This window comes from Microcaecilia unicolor, chromosome 4 (genome assembly GCF_901765095.1).
Source record: "Microcaecilia unicolor chromosome 4, aMicUni1.1, whole genome shotgun sequence".
NCBI lineage: Eukaryota > Metazoa > Chordata > Amphibia > Gymnophiona > Siphonopidae > Microcaecilia > Microcaecilia unicolor.
In genome coordinates this window covers 168,219,501-168,232,374 of record NC_044034.1, presented here as the reverse complement: position 1 = coordinate 168,232,374, position 12,874 = coordinate 168,219,501, and the positions used below count along the sequence as shown (strand labels likewise).

At 44.0% G+C, this 12,874-nt stretch overlaps 1 protein-coding gene across 12 annotated transcripts in view; it reads right to left on the bottom strand.

Moving 5' to 3' along the window:
* The window catches only part of MADD (MAP kinase activating death domain), a 204,171-nt gene that overhangs the window by 106,322 nt on the left and 84,975 nt on the right, over positions 1-12,874 (bottom strand). For all 12 annotated transcript variants that reach the window (XM_030200906.1, XM_030200911.1, XM_030200907.1 and 9 more), the window contains one exon: positions 6,736-6,837. In XM_030200906.1, the coding sequence (XP_030056766.1) occupies positions 6,736-6,837 (102 nt within the window). The remainder of the gene's footprint in view (positions 1-6,735; positions 6,838-12,874) is intronic.

Genomic DNA, 12,874 nt, shown 5'->3' with positions numbered 1-12,874 from the left:
AAAAATATTTGAGCAGCCACATCTACTTTCTCTCAATTCATTCTCAAAGGACTTAGAATCAAATCGAATGAAAAAGGTATCTGCAGCCACAGTCTGTTTGCTAACCCATATTTCTAAGTGATATTCTTCTGAAAGTGGTTATCCTCAGTAGTTGATTAACAGGAAAATTTTCAAAAACTCTTTATATGGGTAAGACTGGTTGTCTGAAAATTACCTGCCCCTTACCTGTCTAAAAATATGTATGGGGATCAACAATGTGTGGACATTTATGCAGGAAAGATGCTGAGGCATATTTACGATTAGGGAAGAAAACGTGTGTAAATTACATTATCAAATCCAGGACAATTTTCAAAGAGAAAGTATACTGGCACTCTTCATTTTGAAACTGGTGCAAAGCTTATAAATAGAAGTGGGCTTTTAACTACATAGGCAGGTAGGAAAACTGCCTCATATAATCACTTCAGTTATAACAACTTAACATAACATTACCATTTGGGAATGATACAGGCAGGAAATCACTACTTAGTTTGAGGCTTGGATTTGGTCCAGTTAACTTTATATGGATACTTTGTCAGAGTACATTGCAGGGATATTTTCATTAACAAAAATAATAATCAGAACAAAAATTGGATAAGAATAAAAAAATGTATTGACCAGAATAAAATATTAACTATAATTAATAATTTCTGTTAATTAACATTTCTTAAAATGGAATGAAAATTATTGAGTGATGTAGACTGTGCTTTTTATCCCTCCTACCTGTGCTGCCATACTCTTAGTGGTAGCTGGCAGGAATCCCAAGCACTGCCAGCTGAAGATGACGCTGGAAACGCAGCTGAAGATGACGCTGGAAACGCAGCTCTTCAGCGTCTGAGACCGCTGACACCAGCAACCACACATATTCAGTTTTCAGCACATGTGCAAAAACCCTGACCTCTGCCAACACCCTGGTTTTTGTGTATGTGCTGAAAACTAAACATGTGTGTTTACTGGTGTTGGTGGTCTCAGGGAGACGCAGAAGACTGCAGACAATAAAGAGCAATGTTTTCTGTGACATACTCAGCTGGCAAGGCCTGGGATCCCTGCTATCTAGTACAGGTGAGCAAAGAGCGCATGACCACATCGCTGTTGACTGTGTAATGTACCTCAGCCCACTCAGATCCAACTGTGGTTACGCCACTGCAATCAGCCGAGCTGAAGAGAAGACCACCCACCAGGGCCCACTTATGGCACTGGCTATGCCACCCACTACAATCTGTGGCGCTCAAGAGCAGTGGGGGGGGGGGGTTCTGTGCCATTTGGGTGTGGTATTACTAGTGCGGCTTGAGAAGCCATGTGCTATTGGTAAAGGTTAAGGATTACATGCATAGGTTTTAAGGTTCCTGGAAATGAGACTACTTCTATAACTAAATGCTAAACTTGAACAGTTATAGTGGTCATTGTCTGACTGAACTATTGGTTTGGTTTCACATTGAGAAAAGAACTAAATCATGTGCTATTTGTTTGGTGTTACACTAAAAAAAGCATTAGGTTATGTGCAAGAAATATTCTGAGAGCTGTTCTAGATTTTTGTTTTATTTGCTGGCTTTTGTCTGTTGCTTGGAAATGAGAGTATTTGAGACTAAACGCTAAACTCAAACAATTAAAGTGGACATTGCCTGATTGCCCTACTGGTTTGGTTTCACACTGAGAAAAGCACTAAGGGGTCTTTTACTAAGGTGTGCTAGCGTTTTTAGCTAATGCTAAAAATCAGAGGGCGCTAAATGCTGAGACACCATAGGAATACAATGGGTGTCTCAGTGTTTAGCACCAGCTGATTTTTAGCGTAAGTTAAAAAAAAAGCTAGCGCACCTTAGTAAAAGACCCGCTAAGTCATGTGCTATTAGTTTGGTTTTATACTGAAAAAAATGCATTAACATATGTGCATATGATGATATTCTGAGGACTGTTCTTGATATGTTTGTAATTATGTCTGTTTTGCACACAATAAAAAAAAAATTATATGTCATGAGTTTGTGAACTGAGTAAGAACTAAAATTTGGGGGAGAGTACTGAATAAAAACTAGAATTAACATTGTTGACAGAACTAAAATAAAATAAGAATTACAATTACATGTTTTACACATGAATACAAACTAGGAACTAAAATTATTTTTCCACCAATTAAAATAGCCCTGGTACATTTGAACAATGTCCAGTTAATTTTATGCCTGCAATCTGACTGATCAGAGTTGGAGGTCTTACCTACTAGTTTTCTTTCCTTTAGTCCCACCAGACCAGACCTCATGGTTTATGCAAGCGATACCTGCATTTGGGGTAGACATTTCCAGTAGAAATTTTAAAGTCACACCCATCCCACGAAGTTCCAGACTGGACTGGTAAGGATGCTAAGGAAGGTCTTACCTGCTAATTTTCTTTCCTTTAGTCCCCTCAGAACAGTTCAGTGGCCCTCCCTGATATATAAACAGTTTTTAAGACTGCTTTAGATTGCTGTAATCGTGATCTTTTATTCTAGTTGGGAACTTACTTTTCTCCTCATGTTCAATGTTCAGTTTTCTCTAACAGTTTAACTTTTTGAAAAATTGTTTAATATGTTAAGTAGTATTAATACAACATCTCACACTGGCTCAAGATGTGCTTCAGTAATCAATCCTGAAGCTGCATGGTCCACCCACCACCACCTGACAGACTGAATACTAAAGCTCTATGACTGCACGGTGTCTTTACTGAGCAAAGTACACAGGACTTTTTCTCTCTGTATCCATCTGATAGTATGCAAGCATAGCCCACAAGTTTTGGGCTGATCTGGTGAGGATGCTAAGGAAGCAACATTTGCCTCCATATTTATATATGAAGGTATATGCAGTGAGCAATCCTACTTTTTCAGGTGTTCCCAGGGATGGAATTCAGTGAAATTTGGAGAATGCAGTATACAGCAGACACAGACACGCATATCTACCTACTTCAGAAAGGTATAAATGTATGTGACTGCTACTGTTGCTGCTGGCTACATATATAAGCAGCAGTTTTAAAAGGGAAAGTATGCATTTATTTTTCCTTTCTAATAATGACAGTTTGGAAGGCTGAAGCACAAGTTTAACTATGTCCCAATACCACCAACCCGTCTCTTTTCTCCAGCTAAGTTTTTTTGGCAGCAATGAGATGTACTGGTCACCCTCCCCTAGGATACAGAGCCCTACGTTGACTTATGAAACATTTGATGTGCATGGGTTTCCCTTAGAAATGGAAGAAATTAACTAGTCAATCTAATCAGTCGGAGCGAGTAGTAGCCTAATGGTTAGTGCAGTGGGCCAAGATCCTGAGGAACTAGATTTGATTCTCACTGAAGCTCCTTGTGACCCTGGGCAAGTCACTTAACCCCCGGGTACAAAAACCCAAACCACCTGAGACTGTGAGCCCATTAAGGACAGAAAGAGAACCTGCATATAATGTGTACAGAACTATGTACGTCTAGTAGCGCTATAGAGATGATAAGTAGTAGTAATATTTTAAAAAATAAGCAAAGTATGCGTATACCTTATAAATATATATACTATACATCAGGGGCGTAGCCAGACCTTGCGGTGGGAGGGGCCAGAGCCTGAACTGGGGGGGAACATTTTGGTCTGCTTCCCCACTGCCACCCTCCGCCACAGCAAATACCTTGGCTGGCAGGTTCCCCAACCCCCACCAAATGAAGCCTTGTCCAGCGCCGGTCTCTGGCAGTGCCACATTGCCTGCCCTGCTCTGTCTTCTTCTAATGTCCTGCATGCTCAGTTTCACTAAAAGTAGCGTGCCGGACGTAAGGGGAAGTCAGAGCAGGGCAGGCAATGTGGTGGCGGCGCCAGAGACTGGCGCTGGACAAGGCTTAAGCTGGAGGAAGTTGGGGACCCCCATCAGCAAAACCAGGTGCCCAGAGGAAATTTGGGGGGGGGGGGGGAGACCAGGCCCCCGTGGCCCCATGTAGCTATGCCACTGCTATAAATACGTACACAGTGTCTCAGTTTCTTCACTACACTCAATATGCTGAAGTTACTTCAATGAAGGGATTTCAAACAAGAATTATGACTTTGTTTCCCTGAAGCAGAGTGCTTGCTCGAAATGCAGTACTGCACTGGATATATAGATGTATTGTTTTAAGACTGCAACGTGAGTTATTAAAGCATTGTAGTGATTTTTTGTGGATTATTCTGAAACTTGTAGGTGGACTCGATTCAGTTTGGAGTGGTCAGGGTCTCTTCATAATGTCACTTTTTATTTTTTTTAATTGCTTTCCATTTTTCAGTGATAATTACTTTGAACTAATGTTTCAGTTATTTTGAAATTACATAGTAAAAAAAATGGAGTGATTACTAATATTGAGAATTTAAGGAGTCAATTGGGTCTATCATGCAAACAGAATGGTCCCTGCTCTCATCTGATCGTCTCAAAAATAATACCGTATTTTTGCACATATAAGCTGCAGCTTTTACTATACAGGTTGCAGCTTATATATGTTCCTGTTTACATAAGTGTGCAGTGGACTATGCAATGTGAAGTTTATCAAATTTTATGTGTGGTTAAATCGAGCTAGTAAACTGAAAGTGAGGGGGAGGAATGTGCTTGGCACACACGCACAAAGGTTTTGCAAGCGCAGCTCTTGTACACATGCCAAGGCAAAAACAGAAGTGTTAATACACCTGTTCTTCTGCACCTAAACATGTGCTTTCGTTTTCTTTTCTTGGACACACATACATATCTGTGTTTAAAACTTGCAATCTGCAGCCATCTGTACTGCACATGTTAACACCTGCACTCGAGCATTTGGTGCACAATAATGTGCATGATACTCAAGTGGTGGCTAACATATAGGTGTGGCTTATGCATGGGCACATTTACACAATGGCAGAAAATCAGCAGCTTATACTGGGGTGCAGCTTATATGAACAAAAATATGGTCATAAAAGCTTAGCTATAGTGGTTTAAATAATCTGTGGATTGTTTTAGTCACAAGTTTTTCAGGTTTGATATTCAAGGGAAGAACATGTCAGACAGTTACACCTCCCTCTCAACATCTCGTCAGTTTCTCACTAATTTTGGCTCCCACAACAAATAACTGAAAAATCCTTCAACGAAAACAAACCACTCCCTCTCACTAAGACCATAAACTACAGACATGAGGTTAGGAGTGATCCTCTTCTCTCAGGCTCTCTCTGCTGCAGTCTTAGGCCTGACTGGTCTGTTAAGTTCTTTTCCAAAACTATTTCAATAGTTAATTAAAATGTCAAAAGTACTCCAACACAATACTCAGAGAAAAAGCAGCACAACAAACCACAAAAATAAACCACCACCTGACATTTGTTCCAAAAGGGTTAAAGAGTAATATCACCTCCCTTCAGCCAATTCCCTTCCCAGTTCAAAATTAGTCTTGAAATCCAATGAAAATGTGAGAAAAAAATAAAATAAAATAAATAAAATAACAAAATTATCCAAACATGAAAAAAAAAGCAGAAATGAGAATGACCTGTGGAAAAATGGTAAGGACAGAAAATCTCCACATGTTCTGGCCAGGAGGTGGGAGTACAGGTATACAGCTCCTACTCCCAGGCAGCCTCAACCCCCCCCCCCCCCCCCCACCACCACTTCCAGCAATGCTCATGGCTACCACATAATCCAATCATGCCACAAAGACAGGTTTGATGGGGGGGAGGGGGTTGTTTTTAAATAAAGATTGCCGACTCAGCACAGGACTGACCCTCACAGGGTGCTGAAATTGTAGGGGAACTAGCACAACACTCCAGGGGTAATTCTGCTCCTCAGATCTGATTTTAGAAAGAGAAATTCCCATAACCCTTTTTAGTAGCCATATAGGACACATTTCCCTCCATCCACACAGGTGTCTCTACAGTTAAAGCTAGCCCTGGCTCGGCTGAATGTGAGTCCTAGTAATGGGACATCATCCTGTGTTGTCAACCATATGCTCTCCTATTACTCTGTCCATCTCCTCCTTATATCCTACATATCCTAGTAGAATTTCTGGGGAGTATACTATCACCCCTTAGCTACTTCCACACATCTTCTCCCCCCAAATACTTGACAAGCATACAATTCCCCTCATCCCATGAAGGCGGCATGGTGTAGTAGTAGTACTATAGCAGTACAGTAGCTGTACTTCCTGAGACTATTCGTAGGAGACAGATCCTAGGATCCATTTCCATTTTCAAATGCATTCACAGTTTAGCTTCACAGACTTTCTCTCTCTCTCTAACCTACTTTCCGATATGTTTCCTTACTGCATTCTTTCTGACTCATGCTCTAGTTATCACATGCACTAAGTAGGCTGCCTCATTCTTTCAGAATCTCTCTTTTCTGCTACCCTCTTGGTAAATTAACTTCCAGCCAATGGTTCAAGAGGCTACCTTCTCAGTAACCTTTCAAAAAAAATAAATAAATACCTATTTTTTCAAGCACTCTACTTTGAACCACTATGTTTTCATGTATTTTATAAACATGAAGCACCTGGGCAGAGCTCCATATAAATCCTACGCACAGACAGATACACATGGTGATTAGGTGACTAGTGAGGTGCCATCCATGGGAGGTATTCTTTTATAGCCTTTTCCCAGATTCCAAGCTTTCTTCCCTATATATTCAGCTAATACAGTGGCTAAGGATGGAAGAAATGGGCATAAGCCCAGTTTCAGATCTAGAACACCGACAGTTTTGTGTTGGGGGCAAAAAAGGAGCACTATTTACCTTTCAGGCTTGGGAAGGGTGTGGTCTTGTCTCTCCCAGCTTTGGTGGGCAGGGCCAGGTTTGAAAGGCTGAAGCTGGTGCTGTGGTTCCTGTACAAACTGCCTGTAATCAGGGGATAAAAGTATTACTGAAGTTTAAAGGAAGAACGGTTTAACCGTTAGTTTTGGTTCTCAGACTTTCCACATATCCTTTAACACCATGAGATACTCCTCAGTGTACCAGCAGGGGGTGAGAAGTTCCAAACAATATAGCAGGATGTTTCTTTAAGCTTCTAGAAAGCACATTTCCCCAGCAATGCTGTGGCCTGGGAAAGCCTAAATTTGTTAGATCAGAAACCATTTACATTACATGGATATTTATACCTCATACTAGCCTCTAGAGTTCAGCATGGATTGTATCAAAGCAACTAGGTATTCCTAGGAATTTATTTCATTGAGAGATGACAAATGTACTAAATAGAAAAGTTTCCAAAAGTTTACAAAATATTCTGTAATTAAGTTTGTCATCTTATATCTACTGGAGGTGAATTACAGTGACTAGTTGCTTGGTAAGGAAATAAGAGATGAAAATGCAGTTTTGTAGATAACCTTGTATGGATTGGGCTAATGCAAAATCAAATCGTCTCTTCAGTTTGGATTGAAATTTCTAACAGATTGATTAATCAAAGTTTGAATAAACCAGAGCATATCCATGCAAGATAAGAAAAATTAAGGAACATGGTTTAAAAATCATTCATGGCACAACTGTAGCCAATGTAATCTAAAATTCAGGGGAGCGACTCTCTCAAATTTGAATGCCATATCAACTGTACTGCTGCATTCTGCAGCACCTAAAGTCACCTTAAAACTGACTCTTTACAATAGTATTTAGATGCTGGATCTCAAGGGAAGAACAGGTGCTACAGGCTGCAGGAGACAACCAACAAACTTCTGCAGTATTCTCCCAAGAGTCACCAAAGAAGCCAACTTTCCAAAATGAACGGGGGTGCTAAATTCAAAATGTTATCCCTCCCTGAAAACAGTAATGGACTTTTCTCAGTATTGAGGGTGCTCAATTGAGAGAGCTGGTACCTACAACAGGTATAGTGAAGATACCTACCTGTAGCAGGTATATTCCAAGGACAGCAGACTGATAATCCTCACAAGTGGATTGGTGATCTGCGCTGGCCCGGGAACTGGTATTGAGAATAGCAAAAAAGTTTGCTAGAGCCTTCTTAGTGCGCTGCGCATCCAACTGCGCATGCACCAAGTGCCTTCCCACCCGCCGCGCTCCTCAGTTTAATTACAAGTAAAAGAGAAGTAAGAAGACAACTCCAAGGGGAGGTAGGCGGGTTTGTGAGAATTATCAGCCTGCTGTCCTCGGAGAATACCTGCTACAGGTAAGTATCTTTGCTTTCTCCGAAGACAAGCAGGCTGAATAATCCTCACAAGTGGGGTATCCCTAGCATTCCGGCTCACTCAAAACAACAAACGGTCAATTGGGCCTTGCAATGGCGAAAACGTAACGCTGATTAACCTGAAACTGTATACAAACTAACTTAAGAATGTAACAGAATAAAACAGGCCTAGGGGGGTGGAGTTGGATTCTAAACCCCAAACAGATTCTGCAGCACCAACTGCCCAAACCGACTGTCACGTCAGGTATTCTGCTGAAGGCAGTAGTGAGATGTAAATGTGTGAAGACCATGTTGCAGCTTTGCAAATCTCTTCAATGGAGGCTGACTTTAAGTGAGCCACCGACGCAGCCATGGCTCTGACATTGTGAGCCATGACATGGCCCTCCAGAGTCAGCCCAGCCTGGGCAAAAGCAAAGGAAATGCAATCTGCTAGCCAATTGGAAATTGTGCGTTTACTGATGGCAATTCCCCTCCTGTTGAGGTCAAAAGAAACAAACAACTGGGCAGATTGTCTGAAGGGCTTCATCCACTCCATGTAAAAAGGCCAATGCGCTCTTACAGTTCTGGGTGTGCAAGCTGCTTTCGCCAGGGTGGGCATGGGGACGGTAAAAAAATGTTGGCAAGACAATGGACTGGTTCAGATGGAACTCCAACACCATCTTCGGCAGGAATTTAGGATGCATGCGGAGGACTACTCTGTTGTGATGAAACTTAATATAAGGTGCATCCACTACTATGGCCTGAAGCTCACTGACCCTACGAGTTGTAGTAACAGCCACCAAGAAAACGACCTTCCAGGTCAAATACTTCAGATGGCAGGAATTCAGTAGCTCAAAAGCAGCTTTCATCAGCTGGGTGAGAACAACGCTGAGATCCCATTACACTAGCAGAGGTTTGACAGGGGGCTTTGACAAAAGCAAACATCTCATGAAGCGAACAACTGAAGGCTGTCCAGAGATGGGCTTACCTTCTACACGCTGATAAGCAGTAATTGCACTAAGGTGAACCCTTACGGAGTTGGTCTTGAGACCAGACTCTGATAAGTGTAGAAAGTATTCAAGCAGGGTCTGTGTAGTACAAGAAAGAGGATCTATGGTCTTGCTGTCACACCAGATGGAAAACCTCTTCCATTTAAAAGAGTAATACCTCTTAGTGGAACCTTTCCTGGAAGCAAGACTCTGGAGACACCCTCCGAAAGACCTAAGGAAGCGAATTCTATGCTCTCAACATCCAAGCCATGAGAGCCAGAGACTGAAGGTTGGGATGTAGAAGCGGCCCCTTCTGAGTAATAAGGGTCAGGAAACACTTCAATCTCCACGGTTCTTGGGAGGACAATTCCAGAAGAAGAGCGAACCAAATCTGACAACCAAGAAGTCGTAATCAAGATAATGGTTCCGCGGTCAATTTGTGAATACCCTGGGAGCTGATGCTAGGCCAAAGGGCAGTACTGGAAGTGCTGCATTCCCATCTGAAATTGAAGATACTTCCTGTGAGCTGGAAGTATCAGAATGTGAAAATATGCATCCTTCAAATCCAGAGAGCATAGCCAATCCTTTTCCTGAATTATGGGAAGACAGGTGCCTAGGGAAACCATCCTGAACTTTTCTCGAACCAGGAATTTGTTCAGGGCCCTTAGGTCTAGGATGGGACTCATCCCCCCTGTTTTCTTCTGCACAAGAAGTACCTGGAATAGAATCCCAGCCCTTCTTCCACTGGTGGAACGGGTTCGACCGCATTGGCCTTTAGAAAGGCGAAGAGTTCCTCTGCAAGTACCTGCCTGTGTGGAGAGCTGAAAGAATGAGCTCTCGGTGGGCAATTTGGAGGTTTGGATTCCAAATTGAGGGTGTATCCTAACTGGACTATTTGAAGAACCCACTGATCAGAGGTTATGAGAGGCCACCTTTGGTGAAAAAATATTAACCTCCCCCCCAACCAGCAAGTTGTCTGGCACGGACACTTTTACTGCAGCTATGCTCACCCAAAGCCAGTCAAAAGCCCGTCCCTTGCTTTTGCTGGGGAGCAGCAGGGGACTTAGGCGCACGTTGTTGACGAGAACGAGCGCGCTGGGGCTGAGTCTGAGTAGGCTGGTGACAAGCGGGAGTGTACCTACACCTAGAACAGGAATAGGGAGCACTCCTTGACCCACCAAAAAACCTCCTAGTTGAGGAGGTGGTAGCAGAAGGCACCCAGCGGGAGAGAGATGCCATAGAAATCTGTGTGCTTCTTGATCTGGTCAACTAGATCTTCTACCTTCTCTCCAAAAATATTATCCCCCCCCCCCCCCCCCGGCAAGGACATCTGCTGAACTGAATGGTCCAGATCAGAAACACGCAGCCATGAGAGTCTGCGCATTGCTATACCTTGAGCGGCGATCCAGGATGCTACATCAAAAGTGTTGTATGCACCTCTGGCCAAAAATGTACGACATGACTTCTGCTGTTTGACCAGCTGGCAAAAAGGTTCAGCCTACTCCGGAGGGAGGGCATCGACCAAACTGGACAGCTGCCGCATCAAGTTCCTAAGTGGATGTTCATGAAGAGCTGGTATGATTATATATGGGTAGCGATTATGGCGGCCTGATACATTTTCCTCCCAAAAGAATCAAAGGTCCTAGCTTCTCTGCCTGAGGGCGTGCCGAAGCATAGTCTCTAGTACTCTTGGCTCTTTTGAGGGTGGAGTCCACCACCTTGGAGTTGTGGAGTAACTGAGACCTCATCAACCTAGGCTCCCCGTGGATCCGATATTGGGAATCTGTCTTCTTCGAGACAATGGGGACAGAGAGGACGCCCAGTTTCGCATAAGGACTTCCCTGAGTACCTTATGCAAAGGAGCTGTCATTGCCTCCCTAGGTGGAGAGATGTAGTCCAGGAACTTGAGCATCTCAGCCCTGGGCTCATCCTAAACGTCTACGGGGAATGGAATGGCCCGAGCCATTTCCCGTACAAAAGATGAGAAGGAGAGGCTCTCAGGAGGAGACAGTCTCCTTTCAGGAGGAGGGGAAGGTTCAGAGGGAATCCCAAAGGACTCATCTGAGAAGTAACTGGGATCTTCCTCTGACTCCCACAAGCGTTCTTCCTCGGTGTCGGAGAGCACTTCCCTCAGTGACTTCCGAGACCGGACCCACCTCGACACCGAAGACCCATGGTCTTGATGGCAATGTCGAGGGGCCGACCCCCACACGGACTGCGGTGACGCTTCCTCCATCGACGTCCATGGGGAGTCGATCTGGGTAGCAGCTACCGGAGCCGCAAGCGGCAGCGAGCTCGGAGACCTTGCCGCGGGTGAAGGGCAGACATAGCTGCAGCAGACTGCATGGTAGGTGCAAGCACCCCCCTGACCCCGGAGAAGTGGCACAGCAGTCCTTCCAGAAGCTCTGGAAGCAAGGCCCGAATCAGCTCATCGAGAGCCGCCATCAGTAAAGACTGTGAGGCCAGTGGAGAAGTCGGTGGAAGAGCTGCCTGGGGTTCAGGAGCAGGAACTGGACTGCTGGGAGACCAACGCACCGGCACCTTTTGAATGGAAGGGAAGCGGTCCTCCTGGCGTCGACGCTTCTCGGGTGCCGATGTCCTCGGTGCCCCGGAGCTCCCGGCACCATGTGTCGAGGGACAATGGTGTCGGTGCTTCTTAGCCTTCGTTCGATGCACCTCACCGAGGCTCTTCGGTGCCAACGTCGAATCCCCATGTCTCCTCGGGGTCAGGTCCCACGAAGGACGGTCCTGCATAGCAGGAGGCCTCGAGGCGAGTAGAAACCCCACTCGATGCCTTGCAGCTCCCAGGGGAAAAAATATAACGAACCGCATAGACAGGCACTAAAGGCTCTCCCGGGCGAAGAAGCGGAGCCAGGGTAAACAGCTGCCGCTCCTCAAGCAAAAAAAAAAAAAGCAACCGAGGAGCGCAGCCGCACGGCGGGTGGGAAGGCACTCGGCACATGCGCAGTCAGATGCGCGGCGTGCTAAGAAGGCTCTAGCAAACCTTTTTGCTATTCTAAATGCCAGTTCCCAGGCTGGCGCAGACCACTGACCCACTTGTGAGGATTATTCAGCCTGCTTGTCCTCGGAGAATATGATGGACCATGATTGATGGATCTTTCATGACCAGAAAGGACATGAACAACTAAGCATTCTGCCAGAAGCAGCCCTTCCCCTGCAGTAAGGTCCCAAATTTGATCCTCAAAGAAGGCAGCTTCTGTCCCTATGGTTAGAAGCTTGTTTGGAACCTGTTCCTATAGCTCAACTGGTAAGTGTGCTGTATCTATATGCAGATGGTGACTAGTAGAAATGCACATTAATTAGTGTACACTCAAGTTATGAATTTTAATGCATGCAAAATCAATATACATGTCAAATTTATAGTTACAGTTTATTAAAAATGTTCTATACCGCTCAAACTGACTCGCAGAGCTGAGCAGTGTACAGGCTAAAATTAGAAAACAGAAAGAAAATCTATCAAATAAAACAGGAAAGAAAATCAATCACACTAGTAATGTTGATAGAGAATAGAGGAAGAGAAAACAAATTATAAACATTATCACAAAATAATGCCGAACACTTTAAACACTTTACCGTGACCACTGAGTGAGACCCCGTACCTACCCCTCACTGAAAGCTTAGTGCAATAACCATGTCTTTATTGCTAGTTTGAATATTTTAAAGGCAAGCTCACAATGGATGAAAAGTGGAAGATTGTTCCAGGTGAAACAGGACAGAAAATAAAAGGCACTGTGCTTTCTTTGGTCCAGGAAGA